This window comes from Misgurnus anguillicaudatus, chromosome 4 (genome assembly GCF_027580225.2).
Source record: "Misgurnus anguillicaudatus chromosome 4, ASM2758022v2, whole genome shotgun sequence".
Taxonomy (NCBI): Eukaryota; Metazoa; Chordata; class Actinopteri; order Cypriniformes; family Cobitidae; genus Misgurnus; species Misgurnus anguillicaudatus.
Window position 1 is genome coordinate 1,335,649 of NC_073340.2, and position 25,054 is coordinate 1,360,702.

General features: G+C 41.9%; 2 protein-coding genes and 1 pseudogene across 2 annotated transcripts in view; 1 reads left to right on the plus strand and 2 right to left on the minus strand.

Annotated features, from left to right (window-relative positions):
- Positions 1 to 25,054, minus strand: part of LOC129420695 (phenylethanolamine N-methyltransferase) — a 124,907-nt gene that overhangs the window by 24,088 nt on the left and 75,765 nt on the right. The window lies entirely within an intron of this gene.
- On the minus strand, positions 614 to 730 carry LOC129421590 (5S ribosomal RNA; annotated as a pseudogene).
- LOC141363669 (uncharacterized) lies at positions 20,422 to 23,419 on the plus strand. Its single transcript, XM_073866540.1, has 2 exons — positions 20,422 to 21,366; positions 21,557 to 23,419. Exon 2 carries the CDS (start codon positions 21,943 to 21,945, stop codon positions 22,879 to 22,881), a length of 939 nt encoding a protein of 312 aa, XP_073722641.1. The 5' UTR covers positions 20,422 to 21,366; positions 21,557 to 21,942; the 3' UTR covers positions 22,882 to 23,419.

The window sequence follows — 25,054 nt, forward strand, 5'->3', positions numbered from 1 at the left end:
TCAGATCGTATCTAACCAATCGCTATCACTTTGTTTATGTAAATGAGGAGGAGTCATATCACTCCCTGGTTAAATATGGCGTACCGCAGGGAACAGTTTTAGGTCCTATGTGTTACCTCTAGGAGATATTTTCAGGAATCATAACATACGGTTTCACTGCTATGCAGATAATAATAATAATAATAATACCTTACATTTATATAGCGCTTTTCTCAGTACTCAAAGCGCTTTACATATGAACGGGAGAATCTCCTCAACCACCACCAATGTGCAGCATCCACCTGGATGATGCGACGGCAGCCATATTGCGCCAGACCGCTCACCACACACCAGCTTATTAGTGGAGAGGAGACCGAGTGATATAGCCAATTAGTATGAGGGATGATTAGTAGGCCAATGGGCAAGTTTGGCCAGGATGCCGGGGCACACCCCTACTCTTTTCGAAGGACATCCTGGGATTTTTAATGACCACAGAGAGTCAGGACCTCGGTTTAACGTCTCATACGAAGGACGGTGCTTTTTTGACAGTATAGTGTCCCCATCACTATACTGGGGTGTTAGGACCCACACAGACCACAGGGTGAGCACCCCCTGCTGGTCTCACTAACACCACTACCAGCAGCAACCTGGTTTTCCCAGGTGGTCTCCCATCCAAGTACTGACCAGGCTCAGCCCTGCTTAGCTTCAGTGGGCAAGCTGTCTTGGGCTACAGGGTGATATGGCTGCTGGTTGCAATGATGATACCCAGCTCTACATCTCCTCACATCCTAGCGAAACCCACCAGTTTTCTAAGCTATCAGACTGCATCAGCGATATTAGTGACTGGATGGCACATAACTTTCTTATGTAAACTCCAATAAGACAGAGATACTTGTTATCGAACCGAATTGCTACAAATATAATATGACAGATTACAAGTTGCCCATAGATGGCTGCACTGTGGTGCCAACCTCCATGGTTAAGAATTTAGGTGTGATGTTCGACAGCAATTTAACCTTCGATAGCCATATCTCCAATGTCTGCCGCACAGCATTCTTCCATCTTAGAAATATCTCAAAAATACGCCATATGTTTTCTGCATCAGATGCAGAGAAGCTTATCCACGCTTTTATGACCTCTAGAATAGACTATTGTAACTCGTTACTCGGAGGATGCCATGCAAATCAGGTAAACAAGCTTCAGCTAGTTCAAAAAGTGCTTACTCGATCTAAGAAGTATGACCACATAAGCCCAATTCTGGCATCTTTACACTGGCTACCAGTTAAATAGCGCATACAATTTAAAATATTACTAATCACCTAGAAAGCTTTTAATGGCCTAGCACCCTCATATCTTAGAGAATTATTATCAGAATACAATCCATCACGTGCATTGCGGTCACAAAATTCTGGTCTCTTAATTATCCCTTAAATATCAAAAGTGTCTAAAGGTGGAAGATCCTTTTCCTACTTAGCCCCTAAGCTATGGAATGATTTACCAACCGATGTCCGAAAATCAGAGACAGTAGATAACTTTAAATCTAGACTTAAAACTTTTCTCTTTAACAAGGCATTCACATAATTTGTTTTAGTAATGGTACTTATCTCTCAATAGCTAGTTTGTACAACCTAATAAATAAATAAATTAAAACCTTTTTTCGTCAACACTCCAAAGCATGGTAAATGTCATTAATACTCTTTAGTAATATGCTGAAACTTTGATTTAGTTGTCGGTTGAGTCTTAATTTCCACATATGGTCGGGTTGCAATTTTGGCTTTTCCCATAATCTTGAGAATAATATGTCATACAGAACCGTTTGCCACTGTACGTTAGTATTAACGATGGCAGTGGGGCCTCTGGCATTAGTCAAACGAGTTTCTGTTTTAAAGATCATATGGGGGGCCCCATACATACACTCGCCATGGGCCCACAAATTTTCTTAAATCATCAACTATATGTAATACACTTAACCAGCAATAGTTAGCCTGTCTGGAACCAAGCTGACTAAAACCACATCACTGTATGACACTTGCTTTTCAAGCAAGTAATCGCTGCAGATGTTTATCTGAGATTTAGTTTATGTACAAGATAGTTTATATGAATGTAGTATCAGTGACATTTACCCATCTGTTATATATGTAAGGGTATTTCTGTGGACAACTTATGCTAACAGCTGTTTATAACTCTCTTAGAGGTCTGCATCTCTCTCATCAGTACAAAACTATGAAGTGGAAAAACACTTTTTGGACATAAAGTTATATGGAAACATGAGCCACATCAAGTTTACAGCTCTGTTGTGTATCAGTTTCTTAGTTTATACAAAGTTTTTGAATAGGGTATGTTTCCAAATAAACTGAAAATGTCCTACTGACCATCATTTCTATTTTGATTATATTGTTAATTTAATAAACCTCAAACAAACATGTATACATTTGTCCTCACATTCTTTACTGTAGTTCACTCTCAGATTCCTGCCTAAAGGCTCATTATGCAGCTCATTATGCAAGCCTTTGTTTGCTAGCTGTCAATCAATCCTTCTCGCATACAGCCCCTCTAAACAAAAAGTGTCTGACAATTTCTAAATCAATACATTGTTTTATGTGAATAAGTAGGCAGTATGATTTTCACATCATTTTAAAGAAAAAACTCTAGACTACTAGATTCTGTTTAGAAAGGTCTTGTTAAAACATGTTTAGTATGTGTTTTGTGGACTTATATCAGTGATTTAAAAAGTTGCTTTTTTAAACACCATGCACAGGGACGTACTGGGACTGAAATTCAGCCCGGGACTTTAAGATGGAGAGGCCTTTTACGCGAGTGCCCTTGGCGCACGCGCAGGATTTTTTGCAGTTATTTTAATTCTAGTAGTGTTTTTATGGTATGAACTTGAAGAGAATCAGATTATGCTGAAGACCAAAAAGAAACTTTAGGATAACACCTGCCTCCTCAGGTTGTATAAGCAAGTCACCACTGCACTAAACACAACCAGGTCAGCAAAACCTAATCTCGAACACATAAGTCACAGTATACTGCTAACTACCAGCATGTCATGTGTACAGTCAGTTGGAGTGATAAAATTGTTACAATTACTCACACATACCCACTCAGATCATCAAAAACTACAATACAGTCCAATAAAATAGAGATTGTGTGTGTACGTACTCACTTTCAACTCTCCCTGGCTCCACTTCCCCTGTGCTGGACCCTGCCTCTGCTTACTGATTGTACAGCTACATATGCATGAGAAGAACATCAGTAATAAATATGACTAAGAATAATTCCTTTTTTTAATTCAATCTGTGCCTTAGTCAGGTTATAATCTAGTAAGTGGAACTATTGCATTTTATCCTATATGTAAATATGTAATACTGTGCTGTATTTTTCTATTTGTGTGTCCTTAATAAAGCTTTGATTGATTGATTGATTGATATGCCTACCCTGCTGAAAAAAAAACAGCATCAAACCAGCATGGGAATTATGCTGGTCTATGCTGGTTTGATGCTGGTTTAGCTGGTGGTCACCAGCATACCAGCACCAAAACACAACATATGCTGGTCTTGCTGGTATGCTGGTTTTTCCAGCAGGGTAATATGATTGCCTCCCTAGCCCTGCACACTGACCCATCACTGTTTTTGTACTGGTTCCATTCTCCTCCTCCTCCTCTTGTTCTGCTTTCCTTCCTCCTCCTCATCAATATGACTGCAAGAGTCATCATCAACCTGTCTCTCTCCATCAGTGACCTTAACAGCTAATATACAGACATACAGGGATTCCAACAGACCATTTTACTGTTTGAACACAACGATGACGTGGAAACGTATGCACGCGCATGTTGGCAATGGAAGTATGGCAAGAATCAGTAGTGAAGCAACACAGACAGAGAAATATATATTTAAAAGTTGACTTTATCAAGTTTTTCAACACAGCTACCAGATCCGTGTACTATAGTGGAGTGAATAGAAGACGTTAGCAGATGGGCAAATATAAAGTGACCATATATACGTATTAGTATATTATTAGTGCAACCAAACGCAATTACCAGACATTTTGATGCTCGGAAACTGTTTTGATAAACTTACTGAGTTGCTGACACGTTAAAACCACTGGGGAACAACACCACTTCTGTTGCCAAAATACGCACGCAGGCTATTTCATCAATTTCATAAGCGGGATAATGTAGAGCGAGGCGGTTCTTATAGCGAATACAACCAAGCTCCGCTTTGGTGGGGTCCTGATAAGCCGGGGTTGTATTCGCTATAACAACCGTCTCGCTCTACATTATCCCTTATATATGCCTATATTTAAATGCAAATATAAATTATTTCAGTGTATAATAGATGCATCACTAATTGTGCACCTGTCATGTCCATGCTGCTGGTCCTTCCTCATCTGCACCTCCTGCCACAGCGTCCTTTTGACTGCAAAAAAGGTCTGTTAATTTGGCGCATTTAGCTGCCTCTTGTGCAAACATTTTTATGTTTTAGGCCCCACCCATTTCTTTCTCTTCTTTTCGCAATTTTTACCGTCTTGTCTATGTTGCAGTCACACGAATCCAAACCTGACCAAAAGTAAACTCTTTTGATCGGCGCCTTTGAGCCAATCGGATGTGAGGAAAACCGAGGATCAGTCCAAGTTGGGAGGGGCCGCTCTTATCTCCCCTCAAGATTTGAAGAATTGGTTTGGCCCGGCCTGAAACAGACACAGCGTTCCGCTGCAGCTGAGCGCCTGGTCAGGCATTAAAAAAAAAAACTTTTTGACCTCCGGCCGGTTCGGCCTGAAATGGACCGGCCGTTCGGGATTGCTCCCGGAACTCCCGATGGCCAGTCCGCCCCTGACCATGCATAAACCGTTTCTCTCAAAAATACAAACATTTACATACATGTAGCTCATATAATATTTTAGCTCAGTTTGTGCTGAACGCAGTGGTATGAGACACTTGCCATTATTATGTTTTAAAGCAACTGTAAAAAGACCAAATGTAAGAGCATGTCAGAACCTCTGACAGTGTCCCAAAATGGTCGGACCCCAGAGGGTTAATGTTGATTTAAAGCCGCAGCAAATTTAGCTGCTTGTGCTATCGCGTATTATGTTGTGCTATCTGTCGATTTTCTGTGCTTTTCACGGCATCTATTATGTAAAGCTGCTTTGATACAATTACCAAATTGTGAAAAGCGCTATATAAATAAAATTGAATTGAATCATTTGATGTAAAAAGCCGCCGAACGCCTGTTTATTACAGTATGTATGCGGTCGGATCCGAGTGTGCTGCAGCTGCTGACTGCTGCGTCTGCGTATAAAATGATCGTGTGATTCGTTATGATCGCATAAACCATATAACAAAGCATCCTTTTATTTCACAAAACAATATATTTTAGATATTATTTGATAGACTAGTAAGTGTGGATTAAGGATGTTTAAAAATCTCTAGCCTGGTGGTCAGGACATGAATGGATCAAATCAGCAGATTTGCAAAGTTTTATTTATCTCCACATATATCATAAATAATAATTAGCATGGTAAGTTTGCAGTATACACACATTATATATTTCCTACAATGTATTTATGATTTCCAAATTATATACGCAAGTATTAAATAGCAATAAATGTCTCATCTATTTATATGGCTCTGGCTGAGGCTTTCTACACTTCTCCCCAACGTGACGTCATCGCAGAATTGCGTAAAAAAAACGTTAATACTAAAACGTAAAAAAGTGGTCTTTAAGACAATTTTTGAGACATTTTAAAAATGATATTCATATCTTGAGTGATTTATGTACCCATTAATCGACAGTGGTGGTTAACCTGCAGCACGCCCTTTAAAGAAAATAAATGTGATTTTAATAAAAACAATTTAAAATGTTAAAAAGAATAAAACAGGAGTAAAAGTGACTTGAGATAAAAGTGTGAAGTAGTCAGTGTGAAGCAGCACAGTGCTCATTCAGTAAATGCAGAGTTAAACAGATGTGTTTTTAATCTAGATTTAAAAGTGTTTTCTGTTACATTATATCTGATCTCTTCTGGAAGCTGATTCCAGCTACAGGTGGCATAAAAGCTAAATGCTGACGCACCTTATTTTGAGAGAACCCTTGGTATTTCTAACCGACCGGATCCTAATGATCTAAGTAATATTTTAGGTTTATATTCAGTTAGCATATCTGTCATGTATTTGTATTTGGGTCCTAAGCCATGAAGTGATTTATAAACGGGTAACAATAGTTTAAAATCTATTCTAAATATAACAGGAAGCCAGTGTAAGGACCTGAGGATTGGAGTAATGTGCTCAGATTTTTTTTTCTGGTCAGAATTCTGGCAGCAGTGTTTTGTATGAGCTGCAGCTGTCTAATGGTCTTTTTGGGGATCCCAGTAAGGAGTCCATTGCAGTATTCCACCCTGCTTGTGATGAAAGCATGAACAAGTTTCTCTAAGTCCTGTCTTGAGACAAAACAACTAATTCTGGCAATTTTTCTGAGATGGTAGTAAGCTGGTTTGCTTATCGCTTTCACGTGACTACTGAAATTAAGGTCAGACTCTAAAATTACACCAATATTTCTGACTTTATTTTGTGTCTTTAGACCCCTAGAATCAAGGTATGTGTTAACCTTGAGAGTTCATCTTTAGTTCCAAATAAAATGACTTCAGTTTTGTCTTTGTTAACTGGAGGAAGGTTTGACGCATCAAACAGTTAATTTCATCAATGCATTTACATAGGGAGTCAATTGGGCTGTAGTCATTGGGTGACAGGGCTAAGTATAAGTGGGTGTCATCTGCATAGCTGTGGTAAGTGAAGAAGTTTATTTTAATCCCAATCTACATGAATATGTGTTTACCATTATAATCAAATGCAATTTGTGTATCATGAGTTATGCAGTATGTGTATCATGAGTTTACCATGAGATTACTATTACAAACCAACTGTGTATATACCACATAGTTTCATGTGAAAGGTCACAGAGGGTCTTAGTATAATGAATAGCCGAGGGTCAAATAGGTCATGGAAAGGAGACACTGGTCTGAAGAATGCCATGTGGTTCTCCATATTACAAAGTCTGAATAGTAACATATTGTTTAAAGCATGGAGGGGAGGGAACCAAAATCTATATATTTACCAAGCCATGGCTCAGAGGGTTAGACTGATTCTGCAGGATCCTCCCAGGACCACACTTTGGTTCTGGGGGGATTCACCAGGGCGGCCTCAGCTTTTTATTTGTCCGGAAAATAAAAGTCTATGTCTTGAAATCAAAACCTAAGACTGAAGATTGTTTCAATTCAATTCAATTCAATTCAATTCAATTTTATTTATATAGCGCTTTTCACAATTTGGTAATTGTATCAAAGCAGCTTTACATAATAGATGCAGTGAAAAGCACAGAAAATCGACAGATAGCACAACATAATAAACGATAGCACAAGCAGTTAAATTTGCTACGGCTATAAATCAACATTATAAGCAAACGTATTACTAATGTAACGTATAGAAGTTAAGCCCAAAAAGGCTGCCTCCCCGGGTTGAAAAACCCCCTAGGAGAAAAAAAACCCCGGAATTTTAGCCGGGGAAGTAAAAAAAGTCGTAGGAGGAAAAAACCCTTGGTTGTTTCATTTGAGGAAAAGGGAAACCACAACATAAGCAATGTGATTCTTTTTCATTATTTGACCAAGTGGGAGCATATACAAATTAAACAGAAGCGGTGCAAGAATTGAACCCTGTGGGACAAATGTCATGGATGTCCACTCAAATTTATGGTTACCTATGTTCCCATAGTTACCTCTCCCTTTTAGGTATGATTTAAACCATTTGAGGACCGTCCTAGAGAGCCCTACCCAGTTTGGACGTCTACGTGACTCGGTATGGGAAAGGACTGGCATCAAGCAGGAGACAAAACTCAAGGCTGTTGTCTTACCAACTCTCCTGTATGGGTGTGAAACTTGGACAGTCTACCAGCGTCATGCCAAAAAACTGAGCCAATTCCACTTGAGCTGTCTGAGGAAACTGCTGAGGATCAAGTGGCAGGATAAAATCCCTGACACGGAAGTCCTCAGCAAGGCAAATATCCCCAGCATTTACACCATGCTTGCGAAGGATCAGCTTAGATGGACTGGCCACGTCACCAGAATGCCCTACGTGAGACTTCCAAAACAAGTCTTCTTTGGCGAGTTGAAAAATGGCAAGCGAGCACAAGGTGGACCTAAAAAGCGCTACAAGGACACCCTTAAAGCTTCCATGAAGAGCTTTGGACTAGACCTGAAAAGCTGGGAATCCCTAGCACAGGATCGACCTGCCTGGAGAAGAAAAGTCCAGGACGGTGCAGTTCTCTGTGTATTTTTGCTAAGCAGTTAAGTACCTTTTTGAGAAAAGATGTGGGGATCGTGTCAAAAGATGTGGGGAGCTTTTCTGCATGGTCTTTTTATGTGCTGTACTGCTGTTTTGTTTCTTCAGGGTGCTTTACGTCTGCCAGTGATCACCCTGACCTTTACTGGAGCTATACCATCAATGGCGTCTTTAACTTTTATGTTAAAGTTTTCAAGGAGAACATCAACAGAGTCTGCCGATATGTTTGGCAACATTGATATAACATTCATAAATACCTCACTGGTGTTCTCATTTATGAACTTTTTTTTGACATAGACAGATCTAGCATCAGTGGCAAGACAGATCAATAAATCAAAGTAAATACAGAAATTGTCCGAGAGCGCTTCATCCTTGATTACAGTGGATGAAATGTTTAGACCCTTGCTAATAAGCAGATCAAGAGTGTGTCACCAATTGTGTGTAGGACCTTGCACATGCTGGGTCAGATCAAAAGTGTTTAAAACATTTAACAGTTCAATCGCAGTATTGTTTTCTGCATTGTCTATATGAATATTAAAATCTCCAGCAATAACAAAATAATCAAATTCAGAGGAAATTGTTGATAAAAGTTCTGTGAATTCATCAACAAATGCTGAGGTGTACCTTTTAGAGCAATACACAAATATTCAAAAGACTGGTAATCACCAAGTAACACTTGCTTACATTGAAAGGCATCTTTGAATAAAGCAGATATTCCTCCACCTCTTCTAACAGCTCTACAGACACTTATAAAAGTAAAGTTTGGTGGGGCTGATTCATTGAATACTGTAGCACTGCAGCTGTCATCTAACCAGGTTTCATTTAGAAATATAAAGTCCAGGTTGTTAGTGGTGATAAAATCATTAACTAAAAAGGATTTGTTCTTTAGTGAACGGATGTTCAGAAGTGCTAACTTAAAGCGACACCATGTAATTTTTCAACCTTCATAATACATTTTCAAGACCCTTGTGATAGTACATCAACTTTAAATAGGTTGAATGACATGTCTACCATAGCCTGACGGGGTCTGTATCGCTTTTACTCATACTTTAAAACTTAAAACCAGAGCACAAAAAAAAAACTGCTTTACGGCATACGTCACTTCCTCCACACATTTTTTACGTGAATTTTGCTGGAGGCTACTTAGGGAGTGTAGGGAGCAACTTCTACTAGTGTGACTATGTGGCACCGTGTTAGTGTCACGGACCTATGACACGGGCGGCCCGGGTTCGATTCCCCTTTAAGGCAATTTTTTATATAAACTCGCTTTTTTTAATATAAAATCTTGATTCATACATACATGCAATCTTCTTTATAAATGACGGCGATTATCTTGTATATAGTTCCCTGTATTCAGATGCTGCATTCACGTGTTCACGTTTTTACCCTTCTTTTACTGTCTGTATTTACATTACAATCCAGGATGCTATAGCAGTCAAACTTGGTCAAACTCACACACACAAACCCTATTCATTCACCAATCAGATCCGAGCGTTTCTCTCTTCTTTCTTCCTCATTTGCTGCGTTTTGCTGTCACTCATGTGACACATTACAAAGCGGCAGACCTAAACACATCGGTTTACTTGGATTTGGAGCGACAATTTTAACACCAAAGAGAGGAAAAACGAGCACTATTGCGGAAAATCCTGGTGGCGAGGGAGAGAGAGACGATGCAACAATATGTGTTTCGAAAAAGGCAAGGAAATACTTCTAGTCGTTTCTCAATTGGAAGGCTGCAGCCTCCGGAGGTCAAATATGCAGGCTGCATACGTCATCAAGCCTGGTTTATTAAAGAGCCAGTAAGATGACAATTTTAAGCATCCTATCACTATTTATAAGTCCCAGACAACAGGTTTAAATGCATGCAAGGTCAAAAAACACTGTAATTTTCTCAAAATATAAATTTAAAATTACCCCATTTCTCAGAGATCCCCAAACGATTCGTGTGAAGCCATTCAACGACTCAGCCTGCCTAAACCCCATCTTTCAGTAGCCTACTCTGCTCTGATTGGTCAACTGACAGAGTGTCTTTGCACACAATGCACAGATCACAGATCAGTCTCACAGACCACAGATCGGTGGCACAGACCAACAACAGTGCAACATGTATTGACCTCGTGCTAACATGATTTACTGAGAAGACATTGTCAACATCAATACACATCATTCATCATTAATCCAAGCAATAAAAACGACGATTGAAACTAACATTTTACACTCATTTAAGCATTTATCTAAACTAACCGGGTCATAGCAAAACCGTAAATAAGCATGCATTAGCCGTTTGCTAACGTGACTCTCTGACAGTAAATTAACAGTTTAAACACACAACATCATTCATCATTAATCCAAACAATACAAACGACGATTGAAACTAACAATTTTACACTCATTTAAGCATTTATCTAAACTAACCGGGTCATAGCAAAACCGTAAATAAGCATGCGTTAGCCGTTTGCTAACGTGACTCTCTGACAGTAAATTAACAGTTTAAACACACAACATCATTCATCATTAATCCAAACAATACAAACGACGCTTGAAACTAACAATTTTACACTCATTTAAGCATTTATCTAAACTAACCGGGTCATAGCAAAACTGCTTGCTATCGTGGCTCTGACAGTATATAAGTTAGAGTTTAAACAACGATAGCATTCATCATTAATCCAATAAATAAAAACGACTATAGACATTTTACACTCATTTAAGCAAGTATGTAGCTATAATCATACTTACAGGTTGTGGTTAGGAGACGCATGTTGTTCCAAATAAAGTGGGTACTGAACCATCTTTCATTGCCAAACGTCTAAATCCCTCCGTTAAAAATTAATTTTAAGCACTGATTCTTCACAGACAGACACGTTTAGAATATCCCTCCTTGAAAAAGTCTCCTTTGGTAGTGAAAACAACAAAAGCTAAAAAAACAGCGTGAGCTGATGTTTACACTCACACACTAGCTAGCTGTGGGCGGGTCATAGTTTTCGTTTCTCCTGCAGGCAAGGCTGTAGGCGGAGATTAGTATCTCATGTGACGTGGATAAGTTCGTGTGACGTGGATAATATCAGGAAGAAGACTTACTCCCTATAACGACTCGTTTCAGCGATTCAGAGTCGACTCCCTGCTTTAGAAGCCAATAACTTTATTAATCGTGCACTTTTTGGTTCAACTACTTTACACGTTGTTTATATTGATGGACAGCTACACGACACACTGCAATAAAGGTTAGTTTCGATTTTGGATCTGTGTGGCTCTTTAAGGTAACATTAAACTGAGCATTACATTCGCAAGTCATAAGCTTACTGCAACAATTTACGATTAACTAAGTATAACAGTCAACTTTATAATTGTTAATATTCTGAAATAAGACAGTCTTGATGACGCATGCAGCTTACCCTTACGAAAATTGACCATGGTTTTATTGTGGTAAAAGTGTAGTAACCATAGGTTTTTGGTCAATTGATTACTATAAGCAAAACCATGGTTTTACTACACTAACCATGGTTTAACTATGTTTTTTGAAAACCATGGTTGTCAAAACCATAGTTATTTTGTGGTCACCATGGTTTTACTACAGTAACCATGGTTTTTTGGTCATAATTGTAGTAAAACCATGGTTCATTTTCGTAAGCGTAGAAATACGACATCCGGAGGCTGCAACCTTCAGATTGAGAAATGGCTTCTGCAAAGAGTTCCTCATCAGAAAGTTGTAACATGACTGCGTTTCTTCCTGATGCCTCAAAATGTTGATCGTTTAGCGTTTTAAAGGTTTAGTTTTTAGTTTAGTTTTAAGGTTGGCCAGTTCTTTTCCTTTGCGACAGTGCTGCGGCGCTTGTGGCCTCTAGGGGCGCTAGGCATGAAAAATACATGTCTAGCGCCCCCTAGTGGCCAAAAAGTTCTGCAGTGTGCCTTTAACAGTAACTGGTTTTGGCACTGTATCAATCTCAGAATGACGTATAATAGGCAGTAAATTAGATAGAATTGCTGTGCGGCTGGAGAGGGTCTTCGTCTTTCTATCACTTCTCAGGACAAAGATAGGGAAAGCTAAAGGGATATCGGACTCCCGCTTATTCTGAAAATATTTATGATTGTTACTGCTGACGTAGCGGGGACCCAACACATATCAGTTACCAATGCTGTTTGCAGATGAGGGCTGGTGTGATCCCTGACGTTGAGGCAGAGGTCGGAGTGCTCTCTCAGATGGAGGGGGAGTGGAGGGGGAGGGCGGGCTGGGCCCGAAGGCTGATTAAAGACAGAAAATTTTATAACAAGAGAGTTCATGCAGATACTCAAACAATAGTAAACTTCAACACAATAGTAACGACTTCATGAAGTTCTTTTCTTAACAAAATTACGGCTATAAGTGAAAACATCGTAGCTACCCAGGCAGCCACCACTCTACCTATTAGTTCACTTACCACTAGACTACCATACGAACATCTTGATTCATTTAAACCTACTACAATAGATGAGCTCTCTAGATTAGTTACATCATCCAAATCATCGTCCTGTATATTAGACCACGTTCCCACAAAACTACTTAAAGAGGTATTCCCTGTAGTGTCAACCCCGGTTCTAAATATCTTTAACTCATCGCTAGAAATAGGATACGTTCCAACAGCTTTCAAACTAGCAGTTATTAACCCCCTGGGGTCCAAAAACGCGGGGCCGCGTTTTGACGTGTTTTTTTCCTTATCATGGCAGAATCAACTTAAAATACTCCATCATTAATAATCATACACTTACGTGTTTGACATCATTTGAAACGGTAAAGGGTCTTCTTTAATATGTGTTCATTCACAATAACAACAGATCTTTGTGTTTTTGTCAAATAAAGAAAATAAACAGGGTGTCCATCCAGACATTTCTGTCTCTGCCAGCTGTCTCTCAAAACACGTTACAAAAATCAATTGAAACTCCGCGATTACTCGTCACACAAGCATGATACACACATCCAAAGAAAGCCTGAAATGTCTACTTTTAAACAAGCTACATATAATCGAAAAAAAATATTGCCAGTTTATGTAATCTGCATTGAAGTAAAGAGAGTACCGTTTTTCCTGGCTGATTAATTTGGTCACGCCCACAGCTGTTGACATGATAATGAAGACACGAGCTGTTCAACCATAACAAGCAAAGCGTAAAGTTTGATCAGATTTAAAGACTTTTTACCGCATGTTTGGATTATAAACTTTATTCACACACGTGAGGAATATCTTCATTTATGTCTGGACATTGAGGAAGAGAAGCATTTATCTTTAACATTACCTAAGAAGAACAATGGAGAACGCACTGCTGGATTAGAAGTAAGTAACGTTAACAGTTAATTTATACCATTTATATTTGCTATCATGTAACTTAATATGCTCATGGCTTGTGCAGTTCAGCCTACATACAGTAACATTAAGCAACCTTAGCAGACTACACGCTTCGGATTGAAAAAGTTTCGCATTGTTTACAAACGGACGCGATCTCACGTAATGGTGGATTTCACTGTTGCATGCTGTAACAGTGTTAAACACAGTTATTCACTTATATCCTTCGTGAAAACTTTCAGTAAGCCTAAACTGCTGTATCTTTTAAGTGTGTGCTGTAATATGATTCCATGTTTACATGCTTATTTACAAACGAGTACGCGTGACCTCCCATAATGGCGGATACATGTTGTACAGTGTTAAGACACAGTTATTCACTTTCGTATCTGTCATGGCAACTTTGAGTAAATGCTGCACTGCGGGATTTGCTGTAAAATGATTCCATATTGTTTACATGCAAGGTAATTCCATACATTGCACTTTACACGCGACACCGTTTTTATGAGCGCTGCGTTACACGGAGACGCGAGCTTGCGCACATGCGATGTGTTTTTAAAGTTCATATGCGCTTACAGAAACACGTTTAAAACAGAAGCTAGACGATAAGGGGATGGGCATCTGAAAACATTCATCTGAAAACAGCTTTTCATATTAATTGCTGCAGATGTTTATCTGAGATTAAGTTTATGTACAAGATAGTATATGAATGTAACTTAGTATCAGTGACATTTACCCATCAGTTATATAAGTAAGGGTATTTCTGTGGACAATTTATGCTAACAGCTGTTTATAACTCTCTTAGAGGTATGCATCTCTCTCATCAGTGCAAAACTATGAAGTGGAAAAACACTTTTTGGACATAAAGTTATATGGTAACATGAGCCACATGAAGTTTACAGCTCTGTTGTGTATCAGTTTCTTAGTTTATACAACGTTTTAGGAATAGGGTGTGTTTCCAAATAAACTTAAAATGTCCTACTAACCATCATTTCTATTTTGATTATATTGTTAACTTAATAAACCTCAAACAAACATGTATAAATTTGTCCTCACATTCTTTACTGTAGTTCATTCTCAAATTCCTGCCTCATTATGCAGCTCATTATGCAGCTCATTATGCAAGCCTTTGTTTTCTTGCTGTCAATCAATCCTTCTCGCATACAGCCCGTCTAAACAAAAAGTGTCTTACAATTTCTAAATCAATACATTGTTTTATGTGAATAAGTAGGCATGGTGATTGTCACATCATTTTAAAGAAAAGACTCTAGACTACTAGATTATGTTTAGGAAAGTCTTGTTAAAACATGTTTAGCATGGGTTTTGTGGACTTATATCAGTGACTTAAAAATTTTGCTTTTTTAAAAACCACGCATAAACATATTTCTCTCAAAAATACAAACATGTACATACATGTAGCTCATATAATATTTTAGCCCAGTTTGTGCTGAACGCAGTGGTATGAGACACTTCCAATTATTATGTTTTAAAGCAACTGAAAAAAGACCAAATGTAAGAGCATGTCAGAACCTCTGAGAGTGTCCCAAAATGGTCGGACCCCAGAGGGTTAAACCGCTGATTAAAAAACCACAGCTTGATCAGGGAGAGCTTAATAACTTTAGACCAATCTCAAATCTCCCTTTTCTTTCGAAAATATTAGAAAAGGTCGTGGCAAGCCAGTTACGCACATTCTTGACAAATAATAGTACATATGAAAAGTTCCAATCAGGATTCAGGCCCCACCATAGCACAGAGACAGCGTTGCTTAGAGTTACAAATGACTTCCTATTAACATCCGATCGTGGTGAAATCTCAATTCTTATATTATTAGACCTTAGTGCAGCCTTTGACACAATAGATCACACAATCTTACTCAATAGACTAGAAAACTATGTTGGTATCAGTGGTCAGGCGCCAGCCTGGTTTAGGTCGTATCTAACCAATCGCTATTACTTTGTCTATGTAAACGAGGAAGAGTCATATCACTCCCTGGTTAAATACGGTGTACCGCAGGGATCGGTTTTAGGTCCTATCCTGTTCTCGTTATCCCTAGGAGACATTATCAGGAAACATAACATAAGTTTTCACTGCTATGCGGATGATACCCAGCTTTACATCTCCTCACATCCCAGCGAAACACACTCGTTTTCTAAGCTAACAGACTGCCTTAGCGATGTTAGTGACTGGATGGCACATAACTTTCTTAAGCTGAACTCCAATAAGACAGAGATACTTATTATTGAACCGAATCGCTACAAACATAATATGTCAGATTACAAGTTGCACATAGATGGCTGCACTGTGGTGCCATCTTCCACGGTTAGGAACTTAGGTGTGATGTTCGACAGCAACTTATCCTCCGATAGTCATATCGCCAACGTCTGCCGCACGGCATTCTTCCATCTTAGAAATAGACATTTGGAATTATCAGATTCAGGACCCACGAATATTGCATTATTATACATTGTATTCAACATTTATATAGTAGATAAAAGTAGTACTGACACAATATACTGACACAAAATAACTTTTATTGTAGTTCAAAACGTAGTTTCGAGAGGAGCCTAAACATTCAGGTCTGTCAATCATCATTATGGGCGTATATAAGGCAGCCTTCCGGCCTCCGGGTCCAGCTACAGTTTTTCCGACATTCGGCCCTGCCCGTTCCCAGAATCACGGATCCACATGACGAGCTCCAGCGCGCCGATCAACTGGGAAATATTTTTAAATACCACTGCCGCAGCAGTATTTTTAGTCCCCTCTCTCACTACCGCAGTAGTGATGTCAAGGGCAGTGTACACATCTTTTTATGCAGTCCGGATGTTCATTTTACTCGACAACGGCAAACGCAAAATGGGTTGCCTAACCCTAACGGCGAGGTCTGGTGCATCTGTTATTTCAATCTAGGGATGCACGATTGACCAAAACAACAATGGCGGACTACAGGACTGCTGCCCTCGACTCCGCGTTTAATTAACCCCTTTTCCACCAAAGTTACAAATACCGGAGATTTTAGTGAAATTTACCTCATTGTCATTGTAATCAAACTGCTCGTTTTCTCCGTATCAATTGTTTATTCACAGCTCCGCAGAAGAATGCACTCTCGCGTGGTTCTTCTATTCAATGTAACACCGCACCTCATTTGCCATACTTTGCATACTTGATAATACGGTCTCTGCGAATGGGCGAGGATATTCCCGCTTTGCTCAGCTGATTGTGAGCCTCCACTCGCTGTCAACAAACGGAAGTCGTTCATAGTCGATGCGCTCGCTATTCTTTGACCCGACAGGGGGCAACTCGAGCAATCCAGTGCAAAAACCAACAGAAAGTAAAAGATAGAAGTCGTTTGGCTAAAACAACCCTGGTGCTTGTAACTTCAAAGCTTAATATATAAATATGAGAACATGAATTAAACCACAGTCACTTATGTCTTTATAAACATTATCATTTCATTTACGTTTTTACTTAACAAACCATGCAGCAGTCTTTTTTATTGCTCATCCAGTGGTACATTCTATACAAATATTATACAATAATTTTGAGTCTTTTTTTATGCAAATTTCCATACTTTAAGAATGTAAGATAAATAGTGTGCGTTGTTTTGCATGGATTGATCAAAGAGATACTAATGTTACAGGCTTGCCTGTTCAGACAGAATCGCCTCGAGATCGGTTACGTATTGTTTAAAACGCTGATCTTTTGGTTGTGTTGTCGTGATCTCTACCGCAGTAGGGATCTCAGCCTGCAATAATCCAATTATTGCCATCTTTTTCTCTGTTACTGAAGCAATTTCATCGCCACTCGCACTACCGCAGTATGCCAGCCCAATTTCATCAACAGGCCTGCCTAATAATTATACAATGTTTTATTTGTTTAATGTTTTGCCTAGACATTGCTTTCAATATAATTTCAAAGTTGATTATTACATCAAAGAAACATGGTTTGGTCGATCCGCAATGAATTTGACTGTCATCTATGCTTGGGCAATCGACCCATCGCTGCAAGCTTGATTGGCTGACAAGCTGAACAATTATAATACCGATCTTATCGCCTTTCACAACTTTTGTCCGACAGACAAACCACAGAGTATTTTTTAAAAACCTTAAGCATAATACACAATTTTAAATGGTTCTTCGGTATTGTTTATCGCCGCATCACAAATCTGATACCAGGTCATTAAAGGCGGAGTCCATGATGTTTGAAAGGCAATGTTGATATTTGAAATCACCTAAACAAACACGCCCCTACCCCAATAGAATCTGGACCTTCTGTTGATAGACCCGCCCCACACATACGCAACCCGGCATTTGATTTGATTTGATTGGCTATAAGTGTGTTTTGGTAGTCGGCCCGTCTCCTTTTCCAACGCGTTTTTCAAACATCGTGGACTCCGCCTGTAAGCAACATCACGCCATGGAGTTATCATGCTGACAAACTTTATTGATTTTACGGTCTAAAGAAGACTTGTCTGGAGTAACTCATAGGTTACCTCGTAGCCAACTGCAGGACTTCATCACTAAATGGCTGTTTCTGCTAGAATTTCATCAGGAGTTAAAAAAAATGTTTCCCCGTTCCCTAAAACTGTGGCTCCTACACCCACACGTACAGAGAGCATATCGTTAGGGTAATTTATGCTAGCTTGAATGAATTGATGAAAGTAACGTTTATGCATACTGATTTTTGCTTTCTAATGATGGAGCGAATAGAGAGCTGTCCAGCCTCAGAGAAGACATACTAGCCATTCTATGTTGATTTCCAATCTCGATCGCATCCAGGTCAGTCGCGTAGCTATGGGTGCCCACCCACCTGTCAGCTAGGCCCACCCACCTGCCTATCCAGTAAAGCCTATTAGTTATCCTAATGAGTAAATTATGTTGCAATTATCACTATACTTGACCTATAAAATAAATCTTTTTTTAACTCTTGTTTGCTATTATAATAAGGAATAAGTTAATTTTGTAAATAGTAGTGCAATAAATAGCGCATTTCGAACAGCCTCCTCGCCCCTCCTACACCCCACATCATAGAAATGAACACCCGGATTAAGGCTGCCACGTAAGGAATAATGAGAGCTGCGCTGATTGTCATAGAATGAAGGTCACGAAGACCTTCGGTGAGAAGACTTTATTACAGCTTGATGGTGCATCCTTTAATATTACCGTTGAGGATTCTGAACATGAGGTGTTGGTTCAGCAGCTAAAAAAAGAAAAGTCTTTGCAGATAACATTTGCACCCACTTTTGCGCCCATGAGCCCTCTGGTCTGAAAACGAGTTGTGTTCAGGCGCATTGTTGGTACGTTGCTATTTTGAAACAAATAAAATAGACTACATCACTGACCAACTAAAACCTGATCTTAAGTCAATGGAGCAATATTGCTTTTGTTATTTAATGAGCGCGTTAGTAAGTTAGTAATACGGGACGACAACGCACATTTGCTTATCACATGGATGCGCAGCAGCACACAAACGTTTAAAAGATGAAAAAATTAAAGGATTAAAATGTTTAAAAACATTATTATTGAGTGTCTTGGACATAAATGAGGACCGAGTATGAGATGTTAGAAGGCATATAAAGCTGCTTCACCTGTAGCCTGGTAAGTAATTAAATGTTTTGCTTTAAACAAATGCAGATACTGCATTTATTTAGAGTTTTCTTAATGCTACCCCACAGATGTATTATATATGATGACTTTGTACCTGTGGATATGATGAGATGAGAACCGTTTTTATGTTATGCTTACATTTCAAAACATTCACGGCGCTGTTCTGAAACGGCACGTTTCTAAATTATGTATCTTCTGTTTGTTACAACTAAACTATTTTTATAGTACAAACCTTTTCTTGCATATTTGTAAATTATTCTTTGAGATTACACTGATCATGCTATCCATACATTTACAACAATTAAAACTCTGCTATTTTTACTTCCATGACTGAAAGAAAACGATTTTAAAGAGTTTAAATGAAGAATTTCGTTGCAAGACAATATAACTACGTTTTTAAAATTTTTGTCAAATTATTATTATGTTATCAGGTTATTATTTTGTTTATAGTGCTACTTATCTGTATTTTTTAAGTTATGAAGGTTTAAATCAAAACAAAGCAACTGCAGTTGAATTGATATTAATTGGAATGCACAACCAAAAAACAAGATTTCTGAAAAAAAGCGGAATTATCTCTTTTTGCAATGAAACTCTTCAAATACCAACAAATTAGGCTACTATTTCAAATATTTTTAAAGTACAAAGCTTTTCTTGCATATTTGTAAAATATTCTTTGAGATAATGTCACAAGGTGACAATCTTTTTTTTCTTCTTTTGGGCGGAACCAAAATTATGGAAGTTTGGTTCCGCCCGGAAATGTTTCCGCCCGGACCGGAAAATACGAACACCGGACTTCCGGTAAGCGCCGCGAGCGGGAAAATCTGCGAATTTGATGCACCTGTGCCTAGTTAGGAACAGCGGCTGGCGATTGGAGGATACGCCACGCAAGGCAGTACTTAAGGCCAAGTTTATTCACAGTTTGGGAAGCTTTTTGGTGTGTGTTTGAAGCGCTGTGTTGTGCCGTTTGGTGCGCTGCCGTGGGCTGTCTAAAACTCTCTCTCTCTCTCAGGCTGAAGCCGTATGGTTGTGGAAGGCATCGCAAACCTTAAAGGTTGAAAAGCACACGGAGTATTTGGTGAATTGAGACCAAGAGAAAACGGGGATTGAAACCGACATTGTTGTGAGTACCAAGTGCATGTTGTAACTGCGTTGTGTAATGCTCTAGCCGTTTGTTAGATTTATTCAGGAGGAATATAACGGCCCTACCCCTATTATAGCGTGGTGGGTGAGCCGAGTGGACGTTTTACTGAAGCAGTCACAACGACGACACCACTAGCTGGGCCGCATTATCCATCGCCAGATCTGACTGAAGTGAAGTAAAGGAAGACGGGAGTCCTTTTTGTGCACTGAGCGTGGTGGGTGAGTCTTTGTGCTGTGAAAACCTTTAAGTTTGACGTGGTGTTGTATATTGCTGTGGGTTGCTGTGGATTGCTGTATGTCTTGTCTGACAGACCCCCGCCTTCACGCACTTCGCTAAGGGAAGACCAAGAGGCTGCTGGCCTTAGCTTGACTTAACCCTGCATGTGTTGTGAGCGTGTTTCAGATCTCAGAAAGTAGCACGGTGCCCCGGGACGATCCTTTCCCGCGTAGACATTTGGTGGGTGGTGCGAGCGACAACGAAGAGCTGGAGAAGCAGCAGCATTGTGAGTACGATTTGTGGCTATTACCGTTCAATACTGTAAACTGTGCGAGTCTTATTGTTGCGGCGAGTGAGGTGAAGTGATTCTCATCGTCCCGTGGCCTCTGCAAAGGGGCGCCCCTGTCCAGAGTTCGAACGCCAGATGGCAGCGAGGAAAGGGAAGCGCTCGGCCCGGTGAGACGTTGAGTTATTCCACCCCCTGCCACCGCACAGCCGTCGAGAGGGTTCGCCCCTGACGCCACGTAGGGACGACTTACTCCATCAGATGTTTCGCCAAAGCGGATACCTGTGGAGGAAAGAACAGAGAGTGAATAACCTGAGGAGAGATCGAAGAAACCTGTACTTACGGTACGCTGTGTCCAGCAGAGAGGTGAGAGCCATTCAAAGCCAATTAACTGTGCTTCTGTGTCCAAGTTGATACCTGTGAAGGAAAGAACAGAGAAAGTGAATAACCTGAGGAGAGATCGAAGAAACCTGTACTTACGGTACGCTGTGTCCAGCAGAGAGGTGAGAACCATTCCAAGCCGATTAACTGTGCTTTGTGCCTAAGTTGTTACCTGTGGAGAAGAAAGAGGAAATACTGAGTGACTCGACAAAACATTGTGAAAGTGCGAGGAAGAGCCCACACCAGGGAGACCCAGGTACGCAGCCTAAATAAAAATCCACAACACTCATTCACTTTTGATTCTGCCTCCAGGAGGACAAAGGAGCGCGCCACGGATACTGCAGACCAGGTTGGAGCCTGAGTCCCACGCCCCCCTGGTCCCTAGTGTCCTGGACATCCCGTTGCCCCCTTGTTCCCTGTCCGTGGCCCACCTGGAGGGCAGAGACAGATATTAGTTTTAATTTCCCCCCTCCCCATTTCCCAAGAACATTTTAAATATTTAATGAATAAATAAAAGATTGTTTTTATACTTACCTGCCCTTGTTGTTGTCTGGTCATTGGGTTGGCTTAGGGGATCTCCTCGAGGTGGAAGTTGAAGAGGGGCGTGGCTTTAGCCATTAGCAGCCAGCCCCTCGGTGTGACAGATTTTGGCGTAGTCGGCAGGGTTCCACCTCGAGTTGAGTAACCAAGATCGCCCAATGACCGACAACGCAGGGCCCGCAGCCCAACCCCGTACCATGCCTGTTTTTATGGGTAGCCCGTGGATTCAAAAATATGGAGGGACAGAGTCGGAGGTACGTTTAGCAGAATGGAAAGCCCAGTTGGAGTATCTGGCCGACTTGCAGGGCCTTAGTGCAGCCCAGCGGCTCCAATTCGTTCTGAATTCCCTGGACGGAGAGGCTCGAAGAGAAGTGCAAGCCACCCCCGAAGCTGTCCGAGCCACCGCCCAAACAGTATTCCAGTTCCTTACCGAACAATATGGCGACCATACTCCCGTAGCTGTCCTCCGCTCCCAGTTTTTTAATTGTAAACAGGGCCCCCGCCAACCAATTAGAGCTTTTTCCCTGAGACTGCGGGAACAGTTTACTCGACTGCAGGCCCGTCGTGACCATGGACTGGGAGACGGAGAAGCCTTACTGCGCGATCAGTTTTTGTTAGGGATGAAGGAAGGACCGGTGAGGCAGAGTCTACGAGTGCAGTTTAGGAGAGACCCAGGCCTCACGTTTAAAGACTTGAAAAAGGAGGCGCTGGCTCTGGAAGGGGACGAGACTGAGTTAGGCGAGCCCCCAGTGTGTGCGGTGGTCAGTGAAGCGACGCCGGCACTACCGGAGGGCCCTGACTGGAAGCAGATATTGAAAGCTGAACTCCTGAAAGATGTCCGGGACCAGATGTCGGAGCTGTCTAAAACCCTTCTGGGGGAGTTGCGCCAGGGACGAGCGCGGGAGGAGCCGAGGCAGGCACCCCGAGAACGAGTGTATTCCGAGAGGGGCCGAGAGCCCCCCGGACGTGCGGACCACTTTAATCGGCCCCGTTTTGAATGGGACGAACAGGGGAGACCAATTTGCAACCGTTGCAGAAAACCAGGCCATTATAGTTGCCAGTGTGGGCCCCGCAGAGCATCTGAGGGGGGTTTTTAGGTCGACCGGCCACAGTGGGTCGTGTGGCCGGGACCCCTCGAGAAGACCCCAGAAGAGGAAGTGGCTCTAGGAGCCAGATGGTCGGGCATTGCCCGATGGTGGAGGTAAAGGTATGTGGAAAAACGATTTCGTGCCTGGTGGATACGGGCTCTCAAGTCACGCTGTTCGCCGAAAGCCTTTCCCGGGAAGTGTTCGGAGAGCAAGGGACGCAAGGAGCAGAGGCCCCCTGGTTAACCCTGAAGGGCGCGAACGGCCTCGAGATCCCTTACTTCGGCTATTTAGTGACGGACCTGGAAGTCCAAGGGGTGGTGGTCCCCCAGAAAGGTGTGATCATTGTGCAGGATAAATGTTTGGGGGCGCATCGAGCTCTGCTGGGCATGAATGTCTTCTCCGAATGCTGGGAAGAATTATTTCGGGCTAGGCCCGGCCCAAGGATATCACCCGCCGAGAGGCCCAAGTGGGAGCGTGTGGTGGCCGACTGCCGACGAGTACATATGACATGGGTCCGTAGGGACCGGGAAGAAGTTGGAAGAGTAACCTGTCGTTTTTCTTTGTATATTAACCCAAGGATTTAGGCCATCGTGTGGGCAAGATTGCCGCCGCGAGGACCTGGGCCGGAGGAGTGGGTGCTGGTCGAGCCCCACGTGGATTGCCCACAAGTAGAGGTAGCACGGGGCCTGGCGACGGTCCACCGGGGGAAAGTCCCTGTGACAGTACGGAACGAACACCCATATGCAGTACACTTACATCGACACCAACGATTGGCCCGGCTGACGGCGGTTGCGCCCCATCAGGTGAGGGAGGAGAGAGATGTCAGTTTCCGTCAGGTGTGCCCCACCGTCATCGAAGTGGCCCTGACACAAGTGGACACCCCGGTGAGCCGTACCGGTCAGGGCGTACCAGCCCACCTGGGAGGCGCGTCTTTACAGGGAGAAGATCTAGAGCGGGCGCAGACACAAAGGCTGCAAGCACTCCTTCGGAGATGGCAACACGTGTTCGCAACGCATGATGAGGATTATGGATGCACCAAGGTGGTGGAACACCACATCCCCACTGGGGACGCTGGACCAAGCAGAGAGAGGTATCGACCGATCCCACCTACCTTATACACTGAGGTGCGCACACTCCTGCAGGGCATGCTGAGACAAGGCATCGTCCGGGAAAGTAGCAGCCCGTGGGCGGCTCCCATTGTGCTCGTGCAAAAGAAGACAGGGGCTTGGAGATTCTGCGTGGATTACTGTAAGCTCAATTTAGTGACGAAAAAGGATGCTTTCCCCCTACCACGGATCGAAGACTCTCTCGCCAGCCTCACGCGGTCGGCGTGGTATTCCACTCTGGATCTGGCCAGTGGTTATTGGCAGGTGCAGGTGGCCGAAGCAGACCGGGAGAAAACTGCCTTCACGACCCCTTTCGTATTATTTGAATGGGACCGGATGCCCTTCGGGCTTTGCAACGCTCCAGCCACCTTCCAACGTCTGATGCAGTGGTGTCTTGGAGGTCAGTTGATGGAGTCAGTTTTGGTTTATCTGGATGATGTGATTGTCTATTCCCCAGATTTCGATTCTCACCTTCGGCACCTTGAGGAAGTCTTCCGGGCCATGGAGAAGTATGGCCTGAAACTGCAGCCTGACAAATGCCACTTGCTGCGACGGGAAGTCCATTTTTTGGGCCATGTGGTCAGTGCAGCAGGTGTGGCCGTGGACCCGGGGAAAGTCTCGGCGGTGAGAGAGTGGAATGCACCAACAACGGTGAGGCAGGTACGATCCTTTTTAGGGTTTGTGGGCTATTATAGACGATTCATAAAGGATTTCTCCAAGATTGCTAAACCCCTCAACCAGTTGTTAGTCGGTACAGGTCGAAGCCGAGGCCGTGGGTCGCCCACCATTGAATGGGACGCTGGCTGCGAGGCAGCCTTCCAGAAGTTGAAGCAGGAACTATTACAGGCCCCCATACTAGCATATGCCGACTTTACCAAACCTTTTGTCCTATACACAGATGCCAGCAACCTCGGACTAGGGGCGGTGTTGGCCCAACAACAGGAAGGAGCAGAGCGAGTCATCGCTTCTGCGAGTCGGAGCCTCCACCCAGCTGAGAGGAACGATGCGAACTACAGCTCCTTCAAACTAGAACTGTTGGCGTTAAAGCGAGAAGTTCAAGGACTATCTATGGGGTG